At 37.7% G+C, this 24,325-nt stretch overlaps 1 protein-coding gene across 4 annotated transcripts in view; it reads right to left on the reverse strand.

Annotated features, from left to right (window-relative positions):
• The window catches only part of MAPRE2 (microtubule associated protein RP/EB family member 2), a 161,146-nt gene that overhangs the window by 54,869 nt on the left and 81,952 nt on the right, over positions 1 to 24,325 (reverse strand). For all 4 annotated transcript variants that reach the window (XR_012427186.1, XM_005586881.5, XM_005586879.5 and 1 more), the window contains one exon: positions 17,490 to 17,617. Coding sequence is in view for 3 of the 4 variants with exons in the window: in XM_005586879.5 (XP_005586936.1) it covers positions 17,490 to 17,617 (128 nt within the window). In the remaining variant the exon portion in view is untranslated. The remainder of the gene's footprint in view (positions 1 to 17,489; positions 17,618 to 24,325) is intronic.

Here is a 24,325-nt window from a genome sequence, read left to right on the forward strand (position 1 = left end):
TAACTCTTATGTTGGCATTGTATTAACTCATTAACATCCCCTCCAAAACGCATGTTGAAGTTTATTTGCCATTGTGATGGTATTAAGAGGTGGGACCACTAAGAGGTAAGCAGTCCATGAGGGCTCGGCCCTCCTGAATGGATGAATGCCATTCTTGGGAAAGCCGATTCATTATAAAAGGGCAAATTTGGCTCCTGTTCTCTCCCCTATTCTCTCTTGCATTTCTGCCGTGGAATGATGCAGCATGAGGACCCTTGCCAGATGCTGGTCCCCTGAGCTTGGACTTCTTAGCCTCCAGAAGCAGAAGACAATAAATATCTGTTCATTATAAATTACCCAGTTTGAAGTATTCTGTTATAGCAGCCTAAAACACACTAAGAGAGTTTGTGGCTTATTTTTTCCCTCACTGCAATATAAGTTTCAAGAATACTTGTGCCTTATTTGTCTTGGTCCCTTATGTATCTAAACACTTAATACAGTACCTGGCATAAGTGGGTTTCAATAAGTATCTGGCTAATGAATGAAGATCTGCATAGTAGTTGAACCACAACAAGGGCTGGTAAACAGTAAAATTCTTATGTTGCCAAACTCCCCAAAGAGATATTATGAGAAGAGTTGCTAAAAATTCTTTTAAAAATTGATCAGGTATAAATAAAAAAATTTAAAGCCACTCAAATAAAATAAGAATCACCTGAGAGACCAAGTCTGCAGAAAAGTAAAAGATAAGCTTTAAAAGGCTAAGCATAGGGTAACGCATTCAAGTAACACAACCCAAAATGTAGGATGTTGTGCTTACCAAGAGGTTAATTATGATGGGATATTGAGCCCATAAGCTCAAGGTGCTGCTGCAATTATGAAAGTCTACAAGATTCTGAAATGATCTGGAAATAAGCAGGGGGGAAAAAAACTATTCTTTCTACACTGTCTGTACCCCTACAGCCCTAAGATTGGTTTCAGTTGTTATACATCAAAAGTGACATAACGAAGCTGACAAGTGTGGGGACAGGAATAAAAAATGAACAGCTGGGAGGCTGTATGAAGATGGCAGAGCTCAAAAATGAACATTCATACTCAAAGGATTCAGGAGTGTATGATTTAACTCTATAAAATCATGAAAAGCATAAGACAATCTCACTTTCACCAGATCCTAGGACTTCAACCATAGGGTAATATCAGAAAAAAGGAACATTTTTAAAGTGGAAATTTTAAGATAAGAGGAAATATTACCCTAATAATAAATTTATGGAATATATTATGCAAGAAATGTAAGACATAAAAACACCCACATTTGTGTAAAATCTGTTAGTGCTTTCATATGTATGTTAAACATTCTGAATCCCATAGTATCCTTAAGAGGTAAGTATTTTTATTATCATTCCCATGTTTTACAGTTATGGGAACAAGGCTCGGAAAGTCACCCAGCTAAGAAACTGCAGAGTGGAATTTAAATTCTGATCTGAACTTCAATTTTTTTTTTTTTTTTAAGAAAAACATTCCTTTTTTCTATGCTGCTTTTAGGAAATTATATGTAAAAATTAAAAGGTTCAAAGAGTGTTTGGAAATTTTTATAGATTAAGTTTTAGAAATTTTTATAGATAGATTCTAAAAGGAAAATGCAAGAGAACATAAATTTTTTGGACTGGTGTTAGGAGTATCAGCTACATCTTTCCTACTTACAGTAGAATCTTGGGCTCGATAGATCATTAATCTGCTCCAGTGTCACGACTTTCCATTTCAGTATATATACTCATAAGAATTTCATTTTACATATATACAATGTGTATATAAAAATAAACATCATCTCTATATATAATCTTATTGATCGCCCATATATTTGAGACACATATCTATATATGAATCTCATATGTACATGTATGTATATATCTTACTGCTGTCAAAAAAAGTCTCACAGCATTTTTCCAGAAATGCAACACAATCTGTGGAAAACACATCAAGCCAGATGGGGTTCCGCCACAAACAGCCACTCAAATTGCCCATCTGACTTCCTCACAGGCCAAGGAACTATCTACAGAGATGCCTATATCACTGAGGGATTTAGTTACAACTTTTCACTTTCCATAATCTTATTTGGTACTAATGAAGGGATAGAAGAAAAGCACAACAACCTCAATTAACTGGACACATCCATGTGATCACACTCTTCATGATCTGAATCATTACAGGTAAATGATTTGTAAAAAAGCGTACTATCTCAAGCTAATATCAACAAACAATGGGAGGCGGGAACAGAAAACTATGTTGGCCTTTGGATCTGAACCTTCCCATCTTGAATGAACTGTGACATTTAATCACACCCTGCTAAGCCTACAGTATTCTTATCTGCAAAACGTCAGTGTTGGCCTGATCTCTGAGTTCTAAAATTAGATGATTTTCTAATTCTCAGTCTGTCACCAAGTTCTCTTTTAAGGGATACTTGATATTTCTGCTAATTAGGAGACAATGATGCTCATCTTCATATGACTAAAATGTTTGCCAGCGCTCTTGCTTCTAGCCATCACTGGCTTTTGTCATAGTTAACGTAAGAGGAGACTAGTGTACTAATAACACTGCCGCCTCTGGTGGAATATTCCTGGGGGCACACACACTCTTTCCAGATTCAGTTCTGGTGACTCTATCTTCCATGTACTTTTCTTTGGGATCTTGACATTTACAAACTCAGTAACATAGCCATATTTTCTGTCCAACAGTTGAATATTAGCAATGAAAAATCTCCTTCATATTAGAATATTGTTCATACACAATAATCATAAAATCATCCCAGCTTTATTTTGGCATTCAGCTCATCATTCCTTGAACTGATGTTCCTGCAGAACTGCAACTATTACCTAAGCCCAAACCTCGTGCTGAAGGAAGTATTCCCTTTTGGGAAATCAGGGCTTTACTAAAGAAGAAAGTGAGGCTGCAAAATACAAGGTTACATATTTCCAGCACGTCAGTAGAAATCTCTCTACCTACAGAAATACATGGTGTAAGGAGTTTAACGGCAATTGTGAAATAATGCTTTGAAAGATGAACATTTTAAAGGAATTTAAAATCCCAAAGTTCAACTGTATGGTTCTAATCTAACAAAAATCTGATTAAATTAGTAGTGGCTTTTTGTTGTTTTCATAGCCATCCTTCACATTCCTGGCATGAGGAGTAGCTTGATAGCTTCAGCTACCACAGTATTATTTCACTCTGTTAAGGGGAACTTTGGACACTGTTTACCTCACCTGCCCTGAGCCACAAATGCAAAAATAAAGATCAAGAGTTCAGAAATCCGGTTTCAACCGAGATTGCTCCTTTGAATTCCCATGGTCCTCAGATGAGCTTCCTGCTTCTCTCCACTACCTGGCATTGTCAGAAACTTTTTATTCCTATTGCAAATAAGTCCAAAGACAAGCAGCTTTCAAACTGATCCCATGTAGAGGAAAAGGAGTAATAGCCAGCAGGAAGATTTCGACTCCTGCAGACACAGCGGTGGCTTAGGTGAACTGAAGAGAGTGCTGAAAAGCACCCCATCTTTTCCCTTGAACACACAGAATAAACTGTCAAAGGACGTTTTCATCTCTTTTCTTGTACAGGAAAAGAAATAAGCTAGCAATGATTATTCAGGCAGAGAGGCAGATTTTTAAGAGCATCAGCAGATAAATTAAAAGGCCTTGTCAAACCATGTGGTCTTTTATCTGATAAATGCCCTCAGTTTTTCATTAATTGACATCATCTTAAAATCTTTTTAAGAATCTTATAAGGCTGCACCAAACTGCAGTTAAAGGTGCCAGTATCCTCTGTTTATAACCTGCTTTCAACAAGAACCAATAATACTTTTTGTATGTTTAGTAGAGACAGGGTTTCACCAAAAAGTAATGTTATGTTTAAATCTGAATTTTATTAAGAAGCCTGCAGAACTACATTAAATGTTAGGCCTGCTGTAGAGTAAATTGATCAGATATTAATATTACTGTAACAAATTGATTTTAAAAGTGCTTCTTCATAGAAACATCATGGAAGAATAAAGAATATTTTCTTCTATCTTTCAAAAGGAAATGTCAATGGAGTAAAAACCTATATACCAAATAGCCCTTAAGATTTAGGTATCAATATTTTTATTAAGAAGTAAATTTTAGAAAAATAGAGATTATGACAGATTGAAATGTACAATACACACAAGGGAGCTGATAATGGTATTTGCAAAAACAACTTACAAAGAAATTAACTCTTACAAATCTGTTTTGAAAACTAGAACATTGAAAAGAAAACTGAAGTGGAACTGGACTATTTACAGCTGTTTTATTCAACGAAATCATAATGACCCTATAACTTGTAAAGGTAAACTGGTAGTTTAAAGCTTTAAGAAAAAAATATAAAACTTCAAACGTGTCTTAATGATACAGAAAAAGATTCAGACAACTGAAAGAATGTTTAAACTGGCAAGTAAAATATCTCATTGGTTTCAAAGATTGCTTTTCATCTGCTGATTAATGGTCCAGGGGCCAGTGCTCAGTTTCATAGCTAGATTCTAACACCAGTGATTTCTTGTAGGATAATGTGCTCATCAAATTCTACCAAAAAAAGGTGTCTGACTTGGTAAAATATGATTTGGCTTCTCCAGCCAAGTCAAGAAGGAAGAAGTAGGAGAGGCACTGGGAGCACAGGGCAGGAATGGTGTGCAGAACAAAATGTCACTGGCTTCCACAGATGCTGATACTGAAACTGGCAGTGAGATGTTTCAAAGGCTAGCGTCTGAGAGTGGAGCTAAAGTTAGAATTTGGCATTGCAGATAGAGGAGCAAAGGGGACATAAAAAGCCTTTATTACAAATGAAAAACAAGTTCGAAAGTTACATATGAAACCCATTCTGAAGAAGTCAGTTTTCTCATTAGGGTCATGAAAACAGAAAGTTTCATAAAGCTGTAATATCATGGGATACAGCTTCTTCACATGTGCACTCACGTATTCTCACACACTTGTATTACCTTTCTACTTTAATGGACAAAAAGGTGGTTTTTTTTTTAAAGTATTGATTAAGTATGTAAGGTCAAATTTAAGGTAAGAGTTAAATTTAAGTAAGACTTAAGAAGAGCTTGAGTAGAAGGTAAGACTCTGAAAAGATATGAGATCTTATCTAATTTTTGTAGTTACAGGTCACCTCTAAAGAAATGCCCATGTGTAGGTGGCATGGAGAGATGTCACTTTGTTTATTTAACAATGTAAAACAAACCAGCAAATACTTATTGAGGAATATGACCTTAGTCTTAATAAGAACCAAGTAACTTAGTCTTGAGAGTCTGGAGAAACACACATGGAAAAACAGCAAAAATACAAAACAACTATAAGTGCTAAACTGTATGGCCGAGATAAATATTAGTATCTAGGCCATACAGTTAGTTCAAAGTCTGCCCAATAAAAAACCAACAAAGAGTAATCAGCATTATCAAACAGAAAAAGTCAAGCCAAACTTGCATGATCACTTCAGTCCTCAGGGAGCTTAACTCCTAATGCTGAAGACTTAAAACAAGTGCTCAATGAGCCTAAGGCTTTGTAAAGGTTTGAACATTGAAAAGAGAGAGAGCTCACATTTTGTTGAAGGTGACCAGGAAGAATAGGGGAAAGTGGCATTTGATATGAATTTCAAAGGAGATACTCTAAGCAAAGACAGGGAATCAGGGCATATAAGTGAAAGGTGTGTTTGAGGAAATGTAGGTTATGGGTAGGGAGGCTGTGGGGATAAATGTTGGAAAGGTGGAATGCAGCTAGACTGCTCAAGGCTTTAAACGCCAGGAAAAGAAGAAGCTTAACTAATTTGGTAGGCAAACCAATGCTGATTTCTGGACACAAACGTCGTCAGAGAATGCCACTTTTAAGTTCTAATTTTCAGACCATTTGTACTTTTAGGTCAAATTAAATTACAAGTAAGAAACCTAAAGCTGATCACTTTCCCCACTTTCTCAGAGAATTTCTACAGAACCATTACCCACATCATACTATCAACAGTTATACAGGCCAGGCCACTACATGAACTCTATGTATGGTAGCCCCCAGAGAGGCTTTTAGTATAAGGTAAAATACACTGGTATGAGTGGACCAGTGCAAACCCACAGTCCACGTCTACACAACGTGCCACTTTCTCAAGTTGCTCATTTTGTGGCTGAGGTCACTATCCCTGGATTCTTCCCCAGATCTCAGCCATTTCACCCTCTCCCCAAGACTTGCAGGTGAGAACTCCATATGTATGGCCACTCTCCCCAATCCAGTCCACTAGCTTTCACCTACACCAATAATATCCCCTATTACCACTTTCCAGAGGAGAGTGCTCCTTCCCCCACAGCTCCCTGAGAAAAGTCCTGTCCAGAGAAAGCCCAGAAGGCCAGGTGTGGCACCAAAGGAAGCCTCCAGCAATTACAGAGGAACTCACATTCAGGCACCACATAACATTCATGCAGACTGTGATACCTAACAGAACATTGTTCTTTGTGAGTTGCTTTCTTTATATTTCCCAGGTTAATCCCAAAATATACTTTGCTTTCTAGGTACACTCTAGTATTAGAAGGATCCCAAATCAGTATGAAGAATATACAGTATTTACTTCAGGGATTCAATCATATGACCACAGTAGAAATAAAAGAACGGAATAAGTTTTGGAAAGAAAAGAGGCAGGAAAGGATTTCTGTGCGTTTTTTAAATAGTGGATTTTAACACCATTCTGTGCAATTTTAAAGTTGATGTACATGTTTTCATTAAAATTTAGCTCCTTCCACAGTTTTCTAAAGTTCTTCCATGAGCTGTCACAGAAATGTAATCTAGAAGAAATGAAAATGGAGAACGATCCTCCTCACACAGAATGAGAAGAGAAACTGCAGGAAACAGGACTGGCATTAGTTTCACATTTATATGCTTCTCATGTCAAATAATTTGGTCATAAAAAGCTTGTGAGTATTAAATATTTGGGTAAGAACACATCCTTGGGAGGGAGGGGACAAAGAGGTAATTTGCTATTTGTCAGAATTACGTAATGGTTTCAGGGTGGAAAAAGAACCCAATCTGAAAAACGATGGTGACTTTACGAGTTGCCAAGCAATTTCATTATTCTGTTTCCAGGTATGCAATTCTGACATGCCCAAACATTTGACAGTGATTTCTGACACTCCTTTTTAATACTGTCTACATGTCGGAGAAACTAGAAATTTAAAAACACAATTCAGAAAAAAACTGGTTAGAAAAAAAGTTTTCTTTTGAAGAGCAGGAGAATTTGGAGATGTTTGGCTTGATTATCTTAACTGTGTAGAAACCAGATGCCTGCTAATATTTCAGATGTTGCCATGTACAGACTGCCCATTAGTGTCCTACAATGAATGATGGTGGGACAGGCTAGACGTCTACCTTTCTCTGGGGGACTTTCTCTGCCTTTGCTTCATACTCAGGTAAGTTGAGAAAAAGGAACTTGCTCTCTCTGAATAGACCTGTCAAGGAGAACTTTGGTAATGAAGGGATAGGTCCTAACTGGATATGATCTGTGTTGTTTTTTGTATAGTGGTGTATCCTCCAATCCTAATTCACCACCTGACACACTGTAGGTACTCAATAAATGTCTGCTGAATGCAGGAATAAATAAAGCAATGTGCAGAACATCCAAATGATATCTAAATGGTAACTTTCCTCAAAATCACCATCATCTTCTCTGTCTGAATCCTATCCATATTAAAATCCTAGTTTGAATAGCATTTCAATTCAATTCAACTTCATAAATATTTATTGACCATCCATTAAATTTGAATGACTGTTTGGCCAAAGACCCAAACAAGGGTAAGACAAAAAGCTTTTCTAGATGGAAATAATCTTTCCTTTCTTTGAATACAGCACTTATTACTTGAAGCATTACTGTCCCTCTTTTGCTGCCTTGAATTTTAATATATGTTACAGACGTCTAACACATGCAATGTACATGCATAAAACACTGCAACTTCTTTCTGCCTTGATCAAACTTTTTGTCTAAAATGTCCTTTTGTCTTCTTTTATACTTGAATAACTTCTCATTCTTAAAAGCTTAGTCAAAACATCACTTCCTCTATGAAGCTTTCCTGTTTCCAACACAGAATTGTTTCACTATACTGGATACAGAAATCTAATAGGGATTTTACTTGCATTTTAATGAGTTATCTCTCCTGGCTGACTGGTGAGTAAATCTTTAAGATTGGGGATGGTGTTCAATTCATCTTTCTACTTTACTAGCACAGTGTCTGCCACCATACCCACTGGCAGATCTAGAATGTCTATATGGAAAAAGTTCAGGAGCTGCAATCCGGCTGGCATTGGGAAACAAGACATGGGAAGGAGGGGATACAGCTGGCTGGGAAATCGGTGTCTACTCTTGAATGTTGTATTAGTCCTTTTACATAAGACTAAGAAACCATCAACTTTTCATATTAAAGAAGGGGTTGAAGAAGTACTGAGGGAGCCTCTTAGCATGGCTACTGCAATACAGGTTTATTGAACTGGATTAAATACATGGAAAACAGTGATAACTTGGTAAGTAAATCCTTTGTGGGGACGAAGCTTGTAAGAAAACTATCCTAGGAGATGTTGTAATTTCCTCAATAGCATAGAAAGGAGGAAACAAGGATGTGCAGTCCTCTCAGGTACAAGCTTGCTCAAAAGCTAGCCTCGGATAAAAATAAGGAAAGGACCATATTCTTGGGATTCAAATGTAGACAGTGCAGAGATGTGCACGTGCAAATGTCTAAGGAGGCATCATCCTGGTTGCTGTTTCACTGGCCAAGAATTATTCTGAGAGAGATGTAAAGTTCCTCCATGGCAGGTGGCAAAATTTCAGAGCCACCTTATCTTGCTTGGAGGGAAATAAGTTTGAGGAAGAAAAGGAACAAGGAGAACATTCAGAGAGGACAGGCGGCTCTTTCCCCACTCTACTTGCAGTAGGTGGAGAAGGAAGAATTTCATTAGACTAGGAGCAAATGTCTCTGTCTCATTACTTTTGGTAAGAAAGTTCTTGATGATACCATTGGGACACAGCCTTATCATTAGTAGAATTACCAGATATGTCTCATTTCTTCAAGTAGAATGTAAAGGATGGAGATAAAGACGTTTCTTCTTTTCCTAGAGGAGATGCTTAAAGGACTTCTGCTAAATGGATATGGAAACAATCAGAAACACATCCACATGGGCAAACACACAGTGAACCCTTCGTTGCATCCACAGCTGCCACACATATAGCATGAGAGTGCTGGGCTATGATCCAAGGACACCTCAATTCTCATTATCAGCTGTGAACATGGCTTCTTGGAGCTTTTAGCCTCATAAAATAGGAATAAAATATTCCTATTCTTCCTCATGGGGTTGTTATATGAATTCAAAGAAATAATACATATAAAAACACACTGAAAATGGCAGAGAGAGAGAAACAAAAGCCGAGGCATTACGACATCATTATACCTCTAATGTATAAAACTATATAGTATGTAACTAGTTAAAATAATTAGAGTTATAAAAACGAATGGGTTTGAATTGGACTGTTTCAGATACAAAACATGAATCTCCAAAATGCATGTTTTAGATTCAAAGGACAAGGAACCAAAGAATAAAATGAGGTCCTTGGCTTCCTACCAGACAAGAAAGGGTATGAACACATTCCTAAGATCCTCCAGTTTATCTGTGGAAAAACATTTGAGGGTTTCTCTAATTCTTAAGTCTTTCCTCAGATAAACATATGAGGTGCTTAAGTAATCATAAATTCATTTATAAAAGGAAATGACTATTTTTCCCCAAATTTACACTCTTCCTGTTAAAGTCTTTAGATAATTTAAACTGAAAGGGAGAAAAGAAAAAGAAAAAGTAGCACAGTAAATACAACATAATATTTTATAAGGAACATATCCATCATATAAAGTGATTGACAGGTTTTTAAAAAATTAAAATAACTTTCAATATGTTGAAAGATAAATCTTTTTCTTGTTAAGATACTGGTTTTTACTGATCTTGGAGAATGATTCCAAAATAAGCACATCATTATGTACTTTAAAAGAAAGCAACTTATCATATAACAGAGACAAAATCAGAAGAGAAAGGGCTCTAAAGGTTTCTGTAATTAGAATTATGAATTATAAATGAGTCTTAAAACCTGTCATGTCCTTGGACTCCAGCAAGGTTTCTCACAACCTTTGCCAAGATCCCTGGGGCTATGGAGTTAGGGCTCCAGTCACCGAAGTTAATGAAATCAATGATGAGGCTTTAGAGACTCCTTAGTACTAAGGTCAGTATCACTCTCATCAACTGTATCCAACTTAGATTTCTTTGGATGACCCATCCCTTGGTACAACAGTTTTCATCTCTAGGCTCATAACCACCTACCTATTCATGGTTTTGGGGCAGTAAGACCTCAGCAGGGTCTTACTATAGTAGGGTAGATACAATAGTGTTTGTGAATTATTGATACACTCAGTAAGAACCTCAAAGACTGCACTCAACTAGACATCTGGGAATTTTCCCACATATGGGGAAAAAAATATGAGATTTCCACAAAGGGTATTGCTTTGTACAAATTCTCTCTCTCTCTCTCTCTCTCTGTGTGTGTGTGTGTGTGGGAGTGTGTGTGTGTGTGTGTGAGAGAGAGAGAGACAGAGAGAGAGAATTTATTGAGACTTCTCAGAGGCAATTATTAATCCTGTTTCTAATATGTCACTGATTTGCTTATTCCTGTTAAGGCACTATATAAATTGTGATCACATGTTCCTTGATTTTTTGTTCAGTATATATATTGTTAGTCTTCAATAAAATAATGGCATTCCAAGTGATCTATTGTTCCCTAGGCCTGTTTTTCTAATTTCCCCTCATTTATGGTGTTCGTCACTAACCAGGAGAGGCTCCAGCAGAAATGGGTAATAGGATGTAGGGATGTATCTGTAGGTCTGTTCCTGTGATAAATACTAACGCAGTCACATGACATCTATCCATTACAGACCCAAGCAGTTATCACTGAGGTTTGGCTTTAGTGTTTAAAAAGGATCTGGTGCATTCCTCCCAAATAAGTGGCTGATTCTATGGTTTCCTGAGAATATCCCACATGCATGCCTAGTTCCTTCAAACAAGTAGAATAAAAACAATTCTCACATACTCATGTGATGAGATCATCAAGAAAATCCTTTATATTTCTTTAGAGATGACAATATGCTTCATGTACTTAAGGGCTGTACCTACTAAAGCACATGCATTTTACTGACTAGAGTCCCTGTGTCGTAAGACAAAGGCCACCCTAGCCTGGGGAGTCTGTCAGGGTAGATGAAACTAAGTACCCCACACATTATCCCACATACACACTTGTCACCCCATCTGACTCAAGAGGGAGGAGGGCATTTCTGAGGTGTTCCCCAAACGACGACCATTCTAAGTCATCCAGAAGCACCCAGCCACTCCCAAAGGATCTGAGTAAATCTCTCTACTGACTCCCTATGTCCCTACCTCCCTTCATTTACTTCCTTCTTTGTATGCTCAAAGCACTTGCAAACCAGCACTTACCACAGTGTGGTCTCTGGTCTTTTGTAAGACAGTACTCTGCTGTACTGAGCTCTTTGAGGGCAATGACTATGTCTCATTTATCACTGGGTCTCCAGGGCCTACCCCAAAGAAAGGCTCAAAATATGCCTGTTAAATAAAACTAAATTGATTATCAGAATTGAATGCAGTAAAGACATAAACGAAGATGTGGCTGGTTGCTTTCAAAGATATATCATCCATAGGTGTAAAAAAAAAATTATAGAGCAATCTGGTAAATGAAGGTGAATGCATACACACTTTTCACCATCATGGTATTTAGCATTACAAAAGACAGTAAACAAAAAGCCCCAAGAAAAATAGAAACATCAATTTCTGTTTATCTTCAGTAGCAAAGTGTCAAGACATAAATGAACAAATTCGGAGGGGAAAAAAACCTACTGTGTTATCTATCCTGCTCCAAAAATAAACTCCCTTTCAACCAGTGTACTAGTGGAGACAATAGAGTATATTACATATATTACTGCCTGGAGCAACTGAACATGAGGTTCGACCCCTCCCCACCATTATCCAACTCTTTTTTTGTCCCCTTCTTCTCCAATTAGTTGATATGCTGAGACCATATAAACTTTTTAAATTAGCATAAGTCAAATAATTCGAGAAAAAAACTTCATCAAAAAACCCAAAAAGACTCTATGTAATGTATCACAACTATGAATAATACTTCATTATATTACAATTATCTCCCTAACAATAGTAATATAATCTAACTTTCTTACAGCAAATAACAATGATTTTATAAAGCTAAGTAAATTCTTACGCTTACAGACACTGACAGAATATCCTTACTTGGTTTCAATACCAGACAGCCAGTAAGACAAGCCCTACTAAATTTAGACTCTGAGCTGATTTCATCAGTAACCTGTCCTGACAGAGGTCTCTGTGGATGGAAGAGAGGAGGCACAGGGGCAACACATGAGGCTGGGATCAACCTATTTAACAGGCACAAATCTGCGGCCAAAAATGGTCACAAAGAACACTCTGCTGGGCTCAGGAATGATGGTCATCAGGGTAGGCCCTGGGACCTACACCAGGGGCATCTGATGGCTACACCTGTGTGAATCCCAGAGTGTACTCTAAATACCAGCTCCTTCCACACAGCCATCCCGTAACCAGAACTGCAAATGTGACTGCAATATCATTTGCCAAATTCAGAAGCTCTCCTGGAAGAACAAAATACCAGTGACTTGATCCAAGACAAAGCTTGCACCAATTTAGTGAAGCACAAATTGAAACTGAATCAGATCCTGATCATTTTCTCTTTCATGTTTTTAAAGCAAGTCAAGAAAATATCTCAATTTTCCATCTAAAAATGGTTTAATTCAAATGACATTTTATTAAAATACTAAAATGTTCAGGAAAATAACAGGTCTCAGTGACAGACAGTGACAGTCCAGGATATAGTGACAGTCCAGGCAGTGCCAGCCCTACATGCAGACTGTATCTAGCATTTGCCGCAAGGCAAGTGTCTGCTCAGCTAGTGGAGGGGTGGGGATGAGGGAGGGAAGGTGCACAGGGAGAAAAGGGCAGGCTGCACCAGCCTTGTGAGGATGGGAGTCAAGGGAGGTGCTCAGTCTGCCAAGCAGCAAGGATGACCCAGCAATAGACCCAGTGACTTTGCTGCTTAGCTCTAGCCTAAGGCAGAAGATCAGGGCACGGAAAATTAATGTCACAAAGAAGTCTCAAAGGAGGTTTGAGGTGAGGAGTGAGGGAGAGGAAAAGAAGTAAAAGACGCACTTTCCCCCACTCCATGCTACTTCTCCCTCCCCATTTCCTTTTCTTCCTCTCTAAGTCGCCTCTATCACCTCCACTAAGGTATCTAAAGTTGTTAAAGCTTTTAGAGATTTTTAGCACCATGCTGTCCATTCACCCTCATCACTACCTTATAAAAGATTTAGTAAATTAGTTTGAGCTAGTACTAACACACACCAAAAAAATTCCCTATTACCCCCTACAAAGCCCTATAACTTTTATAAAGCAATTGAATTAAAATATAAAATATTTATAAGCTGAATGAATCTGATATTACATGTGGTTCAACCTTCTCACTCCACCATGGAAAATCTGCAATTATTCATTTCAAAATAGATTTAGGTGAGCAACAGATTGCTGAATTATTATGGGTAGTATTCACATTCATTAATAGCTCACTCTCCATTTACACAGCTCACATTTTTACCTGAAACTTAAAAGTTGTTTGTCACAAGAAATAAATGAAAACCAGATATGCATATAATTATATGACCCAGATTTGAGGTTCAAAGAAAATTTTCATGAGGTTATATTCTTGGGATAAAAAAACAGGAGATAACAGTGAGTCATTTTCATTGTTTTGTAACTTACTACAAACATATTTCCAAGGGTTCTACTTTCTCACACCATCTTTCCTTTAAAAAGCTTTTAAAAATGCCTACATGGAAACAAATTAGATGTTACATAAAGGCAGAAAATACTCAATAAAACACAACACCAATGTGAGGCAATCTTTTAGCTCTTCATGAATTAAAGAAAAGCTGGTGTTAGTTTTAATATCGAGCTGGAGGGAGATCTCTTAGCTGGAAAATTTTAAAAACAGAAATAGGAAATAATGCAATAGGAAAAAAATTCAAACTGGGAACCACCAGGATTGGAGCATAAGTCTTCAGGAAAGAGAGTAAGAAATGATGTTGAAATTTTAAATCATTTTAAATATGAGAAAGTATTTCGTGTATGTTTTTCCTGGGCATACTGCTAAAATAAAATCCCACACAGTAAACTAAAAAAATTAAAATAAACATTGAAGAAAAATATTACCTAAGAAATCTGACTACTCATAAGTATGAGGAATATAAGTCACTTAAGTCAACAATACTTGGCTTTGTTCCTATCCTAATAGCACTGTCCTAGCTGCCTTAAATATTTTCTAGAACAATGAAGGGTATAAATAAATAATTTCATAAATAAATAAACAGAAAGATAGCTTCCTCCTGCTAAATGCTAAAGACAAAAGTCACAGATTAAATTATGAACAAGGAAACTTTCAAGGACGTTTTGGATAATTTAACCTCATTTTTATTGGTTTAGGGTAAAATGTACTGCAAGCTCTAGGCTGCGGCACAGAAGTACTTAAACTTGTACTTGTTAAACTCAGATTTCTAGGCTACACTCAGAGGTACTGATTTAGAAGGTCATCTGCTTTCTTTCATCAGTTCCCCAGGAAATTATAAAAGCACAGAGTCTCTAGTTTATACCTTGAGAAAACTGCTACCTAAAATAAAAGACCTGTCTCTCTATTATGGAGATTAACTTCCTTTTTTTTTTTTTTCTTCTAGCAAGAAACATATTTCAGAGCAGAAAGGAAACTTTAAATCTACTTCATTCTTCTGAACCATCAATCTTGTAATTTTAGGCAACCAGTAAGTTATTCTAATGGTAATTATGTGTATCTGTTAAATAGTGATCAAAATTGCTTCTACAGGTTTTTTGTGTTTGTAAATCAAGCCACACTTGATGGCAGTGCAGCTACAAAAGCTGTAAATGCTTTAAGATAACCATATATGAATCCTTTACAAACGTCCCTTAAAATTTTGTTGAATTTCCTTTATGAGAAATTTTAAAGATCTGCAAAGATTATGCATATTGCTTATAAATACATTTACTACAGAATCTAAAAATTACAATTTGCTCTTATTTCATTTGCTACCAAAAACTCTCCAAGTGTATTTCAGCATAGGAAGTTCCTCATGGTTTCCTTTAATATTTAAGACTCATGCCTGGGGATTTTCTCTGGGAGCCTTTTCCTTATCCCCTTCCTTCCTATGTCTCTTTTTCTTGATAACCAACCTTGTTTCCCTTATCCAAACGCACACATACCCACTTTGTGGGTAAGATACACATTTTTGTCTTTGCCCCTTAGCAGTTGCAAATCGCAGTTTACTCATCTCCAAAATGAGTATTTCTGAGGGAAAACCGTGCATTAGGCATCGTGAAGAAATAGACAATTTCACAATTACAATACAAAGGGGTATGCGTTATCAACAAAGTGATTCCTAATAACAGAAACTGTTTTTGGTTTCTTTTTCGGCAGCAAGTTAAAAATAAAATATTAGAGAGCTCAAGAATGCATAGCAAGTACAGCACAGTAATATTTGGGTATGTAGAGATCTGAAGTTGCATAAGCTGCAATACAAGTTGTTTCCGAAAGTAACTTTTAGAGACACTTCAGTAGATCAACAATATATATGCCTGGTACATAACCATCATAGTCTAAGTCAGCTTTTCTCCATCTTGTATTGAAGGGCAAAGGAGTGGTTAGCTAGCACCCACTACTGACCTCATAAATCACAAGACTTCATGTCTGAGACCTACGCATAGATTTGTGGGTGAGGCAACGCCTAAGTTCTGGCCAACCTTACCGTCTTCCTCGTGGGAAAAATGATCACAGGGAAAGAGATGTCAATCATATTCAAAGTTAGTTCTCTAGGAGTATTCTGATTAAATCCAGACCTGGTGAAGGGAGAATATTTACACTGGTGGGTGCTGGACTCAGACAACATCTGAAAGTGACTACTGGGGGCTTTTGAAATTCTAACTGCACTGTATAAAAATCTTTTTACTTGACCCTCTGGGAAAAAGAGCAATGTTGACTTCTTCATATCTACTCTGACTCATGAAATTTCACACAAATACATTTCAGTGGTATTTTCTATTTTCTAATACCATTTTCATGTTGAAGCCAAAGGGAAAGAAGAAATCTCTTATCTATTTGTTTACTGGAAGGAAACATTCCCTGTTTCCAAAGGAGGACTGCTTATTTCTTTCATAAATACTCAGACCTAAGAATGGATTAATTTACTAGCAGTATATTTTTTGTTTTGTTTTGTTTTGTTTTAGAGACAGGGCCTCACTGTGTCACCTACGCTGTTGTGCAGTGGCACAGTCATAGCTCACCACAGCCTCGAACTCTGGGCTCAAGTGATCCTTCCATTTTGGCCTCCCAAAGTGCTAAGATAAGGCGTAAGTCACCAACACCTGGCCTAGCAGCATGCTTTTCGAAACATCCTCCTATTTTCTCATTGAAGTCAAATATTTTTATTTTTTAAACAAGTTTAACTCAATATATATTCCTTGCAGACCTACCTCATACCAAGTAGAAGCAACTACAGGCATTCAACAAGGAACAAAATGCAGTCCTGTCCTCAGGGATTCTCAGCACCTTCAGGGCTAGGAGGAGTTAGACATCCTAACATGGCGTGGCAAGTGACATTCTGTAGGACGAGCAGCACAGTGTTTCGGGAACACCACGGAGCCTGGGAGGCTGGGAAATGCTTCCCAGAGCAGGTGGCAGGTGAACCAGATTTTAAAGTGTTAGCAAGATTTTCCCACCAATGAAAAGAAGGGGAAAGACCTCAGCAAAGGAACCATGAAAAAAGCTATGGGATACACAAGGGAAAGAGTCTTTAGGGAACAAAGATTATTCTGTGGGTCTGAGGTATGAGGGAGAGAGATGTGGAGGGTGGAATGGAGACTAATAAGGACTTCATTAGTCTACGAAGAGAGTTTGAAGTTTATCCTGTATGAGGACAATGTGGAGCCCTGGAGGTTTTAAAGGAGGAGTGTTGTAAGAACCAATTGGTGTTTTCAGGAGGCAAGTGTGATGGCAGACGGAATGACAGAGAAGAGGCTAGGAGCCAGTGAGAGGCATTACAAAGCTCAAGCAAGAGATCTTTCCAATACGTGTCCGCGTGGCTCTGCTTGTGCTCCTGGATGCTTATAAACTCTTTTCTCAATATGTCCTTTAGTTATATCTGAGTTTTTCCCCCTTTGATTACATGCCAATAGAATATATACCTTTTCTTACCCAAAATACAGCAGCTGTGGTTCATAAAATCACATTCCACATGACAGACTGTAAACATTTAGGTAAACACTTAAAAGAATATGTCTTACCTGAACAAAGCTGTTCCACTTTTGTGTAGTTTAAAGATACTATGTCATTAACCCATGCAATGATGTCATGTCTGCTCATAGTCTCTTGGGTTATCGAGGTAGAATACACATTGACTGCCATTCCCCAACTAGAAAAAAACCAAAGAAGTTTATTTACCAACAAGGAAATTAACTCAGAAACACAAAAGATACCTATTCAAGGTCAAGATCCTGGCAGGACTCCAGGGACATAAAAGTCCTGCTCTGGCTAAGCCCTTTAGCTTCTTTTTCTATTTTACATATTTGCATTAAAATTATTAAATTTCACATATTTTTCATGCAGTACCATTTTATATCTCTCCAATTAAATAAAATGTTTTTCAGGTTCTGAGATTCCTAATTTATAACACAATTTAGAGTCTCCCTTTTGACTGTAGGTCTAGGTGTGATATTAAAAAGTTACCTCGTTTGTGGCAGTATACACCAGAGTAATCTGTTAGCTTCATACATTATTTCATAGCACTCACTACAAAGACTTGGAAACGTCAGTGTTTTGCGGTTTGGCCATTCTAGTAGGTGTGTAGTGACAAAGGATTATTTTAAAAATATTTAAACCTGGATGAAAATTTTCCTCAAGGATCTAGAACTAGAAGTACCATATGACCCAGCCATCCCATTACTGGGTATATACCCAAAGGATTATAAATCATGCTGCTATAAAGACACATGCACACGTATGTTTATTGCAGCACTATTCACAATAGCAAAGACTTGGAATCAACCCAAATGTCCGTCAGTGACAGACTGGATTAAGAAAATGTGGCACATATACACCATGGAATACTATGCAGCCATAAAAAAGGATGAGTTAGTGTCCTTTGTAGGGACATGGATGCAGCTGGAAACCATCATTCTTAGCAAACGATCGCAAGAACAGAAAACCAAACACCGCATGTTCTCACTCATAGGTGGGAACTGAACAATGAGATCACTTGGACATGGGAAGGGGAACATCACACACCGGGGCCTATTGTGGGGAGCGGGGAGTGCGGAGGGATGGCACTGGAAGTTATACCTGATATAAATGACGAGTTGATGGGTGCTGATGAGTTGATGGGTGCAGCATGCCAACATGGCACATGTATACATATATAACAAACCTGCACGTTGTGCACATGTAACCTAGAACTTAAAGTATAATTAAAAAAAAAATATTTAAACCTGGATGAAAATTTGCAATTTTACCTAGTTTGTGGAATACATAAATATTGATATAGTGTATATATGTATATGCATATATTATAGCTATGTATTAATTTCTATTTTGGAAACTTTCAAATACATGCAAAAGGGGAGAAAAGAGAATAAAAAACCAGTTAGGTTTACCCCTTGGATTCAAGAATTATCAATACTTGACCATCTTGTTTGATTTATACTCCTATCAACTCCCCTTGTGTCAATCCCATCCTAGTCTACAAGCCAGATTATTTTGGAGTAAGTGCCAATCATCACATAATTTCACCTATAAGTGTTTCAGTGTGTCTCTGAAAAATAATTTTTTTAAAAAGCACAATATTATCACACCTAAAAATGAAAATAATTACTTATATCAAATAGGCATTTCAATATATTATAATTCAAATTTAACTTCAGATTGCTTGAATCTGGATTCATATAAGGTTCATACATTATGATTCTTTGATATGTTCTTTAAATTTCTTTATAAGTTTCTTCTCTATTTCTAATCTTTCCTTGCAATTTAAAAAAAAAGTTGTTGAAGGAACTGGGTTGTCTGGAGTTTTCACATTCTGGATTTTTCTCATTGTATCACACTGCTGTGGTTTAAAATGTTTCTCTGTCCTCTGCATCCCTATAGACTGATAATTCCATCTAGAGCCTTGATCTTGTTCAAGTTCTAATGGGATGGGGATTTGATGCCATCTAGCACAACTCTGAGCTTTGACACCTAATCTGCCATCAATACACTGCCTGGTAATGCAAAAGCTTTCCATTACTGCCTGAAGAAGAAACCAGTAGAAAAGCCCATCAGCTGCCAAAGGTTATGCCAGTATATGACAATTACATCAAACAGACTATTTCATGGCATTTTTGAACTTCCATCAGAAGGCATATAACTATAATTTCTGACTGCCCGCTTCCATGATATTGTTAGCTCTGATATTTGCCTAGATCCAATAATTCACTAAAACTTCAAAGTGATATTCTATTATTCATTCTTGATTTATTAGCTGGAATAATTCTACAAAGAGAAATTCCCTCTGAGGTACCCTGAGATACAGGTCATCGAGGAAAGGCAGGAGAGGTGCCTAACTCTTTTTCTCTATTGGCCAGTTTTCAAAGTGATGAGTAGTTCCCTAATATTCCCCAAACATGACCAACCAAGTTTTTGTTCTTATATTTTGAAGTATAATTATGAATCCACGGACTTAAACATATTTGACATGTTTCAATCCATTGAAATTATACCTTTATTGATAAAAGCTTGCAAGAGCTTATTCAAGCTGGCTTCTGAGTTCTTTTGACACAGTCTTAGTGGTCTTTGATAACCTTCTTCTTTTCCAATATGACAATATGTTCCAAGCCCAACTTATATATTTCTTGCCTCAGATCTAAAACCAGTAATTTCTCCAAGCATTCCTGATTCCTTTTAGTGAAAAATGGTATTTAGAGATACAGAAGTAATATTTTTAAACATGACTAGATATAATAGCAAAATCTATAGTATATAGGTTTTAGACAAAAATCTATATTTTATGAAATAGTTGTGCTTGGAGTTTCTATTTATGCTCATGAAAGCAATAAAAATCTGCTTTCTACCTTAAAGTGCTAAACGAAGGTTTTATCCAGAAATAAATGTAAAAATAAATATCTATCTCTCCATTCCCAGGAGCACCCTTATCTCTAAATTGTTTTCTCGTAAAGATCTGAAAAATCTCACAGCATTAGAATCTCAGATAGTGTGACCATAATTACTGCTTTCTACACCACTATTAAAGGTTTTCTACCTTTTGGTTAATAACTTTCCACTGTTTTCTTTAGTCTATCATTTATTAAACAAAACCATTTGCTTTTTAAATCTAGTCAATTTTTTAAATCACCTATGCAAATTATGTATAATCTTAGTAAGGGTAAAAAATTCAAAATCTAAAATATTTTGGACTGATGAAATTACAATATACTGGCATAACTTCCGGCAGCTGATGGGCTCTTCTAGCGGTTTCTTCTTCAGGCAGTAATGGAAAGCTTCTGCATTACCAGGCAGTGTACTGAGGGAGGATATGGTGTCGAGGCCCAGGGTTATGCTAGATGGCACCAAACCAAATTGAGATGAAATTTTTAATCCAAATGATAAAAAAAAAAAAAACTAAATGCAAAGCAGAGAAGACACAAACAGATCTGTGTTTTAGAAAAATAACCCATACGCAAGTGAGTAAAAACGTTCTGTGGCTACGTAAGAGAAAGTAATATGCAACAGAAGTACAGGTAGAAGAGTAATGACATCTTTTTAAAAATCCATATGAACAAGGAAGCAAGTCATTTGCTGCAGTTTGTCAATAAATCACACTTTCCTCCAAGTCTTTGTTGATAACATTCACTTAAGGACAACAATTGTCCTTTCATAATGTAAACAGACATTCAGCTCACAAAGGCAAGTCAAGGCACTGTCTGTCTTCAAGTAGTTCATTAAGATGATCAGGTAAACAATGAAAACAGCACCAGATCTGGGCTTTAGAACAATTCTGGGTACTTAGTTACCAGGCACATCACTCAAATCTCCACCATACCCCCTCGCTAGCCAACACAGCTGTAGTCCCCACAAGCCCTGCGGCAGGGGCCACCATGTGTTAAGGGACTTGTGGGATAACTGGTTTAGAAGACAGATTAAATGAACCAGTGAAGGTGAGAAATAAAATAACAACACATTAAATGAGTAGACTTAAATACCTATTTCAAATTAATAGCAACGAAATCAATATAGTTAATTTCTGTTTAACATCCCTGCTGATGGGAATATTCTTATAATCGATCTTCCCCTTTCCAAATTACAGCAAGGTACTTCTAAACCCACTTCACCCTGTGGCTGTCTTTGCTCCCATTGTTTGCCCCCAATCCAAACAAGCCAGCTCTTCTGATTTCAGGCCTGAGAGTTCTTAGTCTGGACTCACTTTCCCTGGAAGGGGAACCGTCCTGAACCTCCCACAAGTCAAGTGTCAGCCAAAGTGGAAAAAGGATTGTATTCCTGCACTACCATTCACCCTTTTGTCTTCCCAATTCTTTCAGCTCCTGCTTTTTCTACAGGTGTGCTTTCCATATAGTCAAACCTAAATGATACAAGTGGCTAAAACATTCACAGAAGAACATTTATATATTTTTTCCAAATGTTAAACTCAGGTGAGAGAGTATTAAATTGTTCTAGTCCCTAGGTGGATACATTCTAAAATCCTAAGATTTCATTATGATTTCTGTGGTCTCAATCTATATGACAATATAAAGGTAAAAGTACTTGTCCCTACCTAGTCTGCAGAAACGCTGCGTGGATAACACAAGGAAATTTTATATCTTTTTACAGAAAAAGCGGTTATATTGACCCTTGGAAGAATCCTGGGAGGAAAGCAGGGCAGGAATCATACTCTTCCCTTAGCCACAAACGTGGACACAAACTTCAATCCAGGACTGCTAGTCCTTAAGGATATTACCAATTACATCAACATCCTAAGGAAGGTAGGAATTATACAATTCAAAAGGCTAATTTTTAATTCATGGAGTACTTCCCAAAGACTCAGTCAAGAAAGATAAATGGGTTATGAAAGGTAAGGTTATACTAATTATTACAGAACAAGGAGCAACTCACTGTGCAGGGTTTATTCTCATGTTTGGATCTTCAGCATGTCTGTTACATGGAAACAACATTTTATTCTTAGGTGACTTGCCATATGGCCTCTGGGACACGAGCATCTCTCTGTCCTGTCCTTACAAAGGAGAAACTATCTCCCACTGTGTGGCTTTCAATTGGAATCTCAGCCAGATCACTGTTGTTTAAGATCTGGTCAGTGCAAGCCGGGCGCGGTGGCTCATACCTGGTATCCAGCACTTTTGGAGGCCAAGGTGGGTGGATCACCTGAGGTCAGGAGTTCGAGACCAGCCTGGCCAACATGGCGAAACCCCGTCTCTACTAAAAATATAAAAATTAGCTGGGTGTGGTGGCGTGCGCCTGTAGTCTCAGCTACTAGGGAGGCTGAGGCAGCAGAATCGCTTGAACCCAGGAGGCAGAGGTTGCAGTGAGTTGAGACTGGGTTACTGCACTCCAGCCTGGGTGACAGAGTGAGACTCCATCTCAAAACAAAACAAAAACAAAAACAAAAAAAAACATCTGGTCAGTGCAACACCACAGCAAGTAGGAGATAAGGGAGGAACACTTTCCTAGCACTGCAGTCCTTGGGTCACCATACTTTAATATTGTATTTAAATTTTATTTTAAAACAAATTTGCATTTATTGCCCCTACTTGAAAATAAACTAATAATCACAATATATTTATACACTTGTTACATGAATGTTAGAATGTCTTTCTGGGAAGGTGGGAATAAGTGTTTGTCTTTTTTTTTTTTGAGACAGTCTCGCTCTGTCGCCCAGGCTGGATGCAGTGGCACGATCTCAGCTCACTGCAACCTCCACCTCCCTGGTTCAAGCAATTCCCCTGCCTCAGCCTCCCAAATAGCTGGGATTGCAGGCACGTGCCACCATGCCCAGCTAATTTTTTTGGTATGTTTTAGTAGAGACGGGGTTTCACCATGTTCTCCAGACTGGTCTGGAACTCCTGACCTCAGGCAATCTGCCCGCCTCGGCCTCCCAAAGTGCTGGGATTACAGGCATGAGCTACTGCACCCAGCTGGTTTTTTGTTTTGTTTTGCAAAAAGAGAGAAAAACACACACACACACACACACACATACACACACACACACAAATCCCTTCAGACCTCTATCAGGCAAAGTCACGATTCTAGCTTGTCTGTGGATAGTGAACACTGATACACACGACTTTAGAAAAAGGACAGCCTCCAGCTAAGGGCCAATGTGTAGATTTTGCTCAGTTTCATCCTTTATTCAGTATTTGGCGGTGGTGTTGGGTGGAGAGGTACAGCAATGTTATGCTCTGCAGTAGTGATTGAATCAGACACATTAGACACTGCATTTCTGCTTACTAAAACAAATGGAGTTTTACGTGAGTCAATGAGACCTGAGTTAGCCTACTGAGGAAACTATGAATTCTACCACCTTTACCAGTTCAGCACCTAAAATTTAACTACAAAATATTCAACAATTTTGTCCAAGAACAAATTTGGCAAGATTTGTGAATTATTCCAGAGAAGTGGCTCTTCCAAATTAAGCAAATATATAAAATGTCCTAGCTAGCATTACGAGTGTTAACTGAAATAATTTCTTCTTATGTAATTCATTTTGTCTCTCTGCCCTGCCCCACCCCTTGCAAACACACTATCAGCCATACTTCAGGGGAGGGGGCTGCCTGTCCTCATTTTCTCTTTTCGCACTTTCATCGATCCCTTATTTTGGAGGACAAAACAGTATATACACATATATGTATATTTTTTCCAGCGGGGTTAATGATAGGCCAATTGTTGTCCCAGGATCTGGTTCTGGTCCCATTTGGCGTGTGTGGCTATAAGGAAAAGGGTTTAACGTGGAACTTATTCTGATTTTTTTTTTTTGAGATGAGGTTTTGCTCTGTTGTTCAGGCTGGAGTGCAGTCCAGGCTGGAATGCAGTGGTGAGATCTTGGCTCACAACAACCTCTGCCTCCTGGGCTCATGCAATCCTA

Source organism: Macaca fascicularis, chromosome 18 (genome assembly GCF_037993035.2).
Source record: "Macaca fascicularis isolate 582-1 chromosome 18, T2T-MFA8v1.1".
NCBI classification, from domain to species: Eukaryota; Metazoa; Chordata; class Mammalia; order Primates; family Cercopithecidae; genus Macaca; species Macaca fascicularis.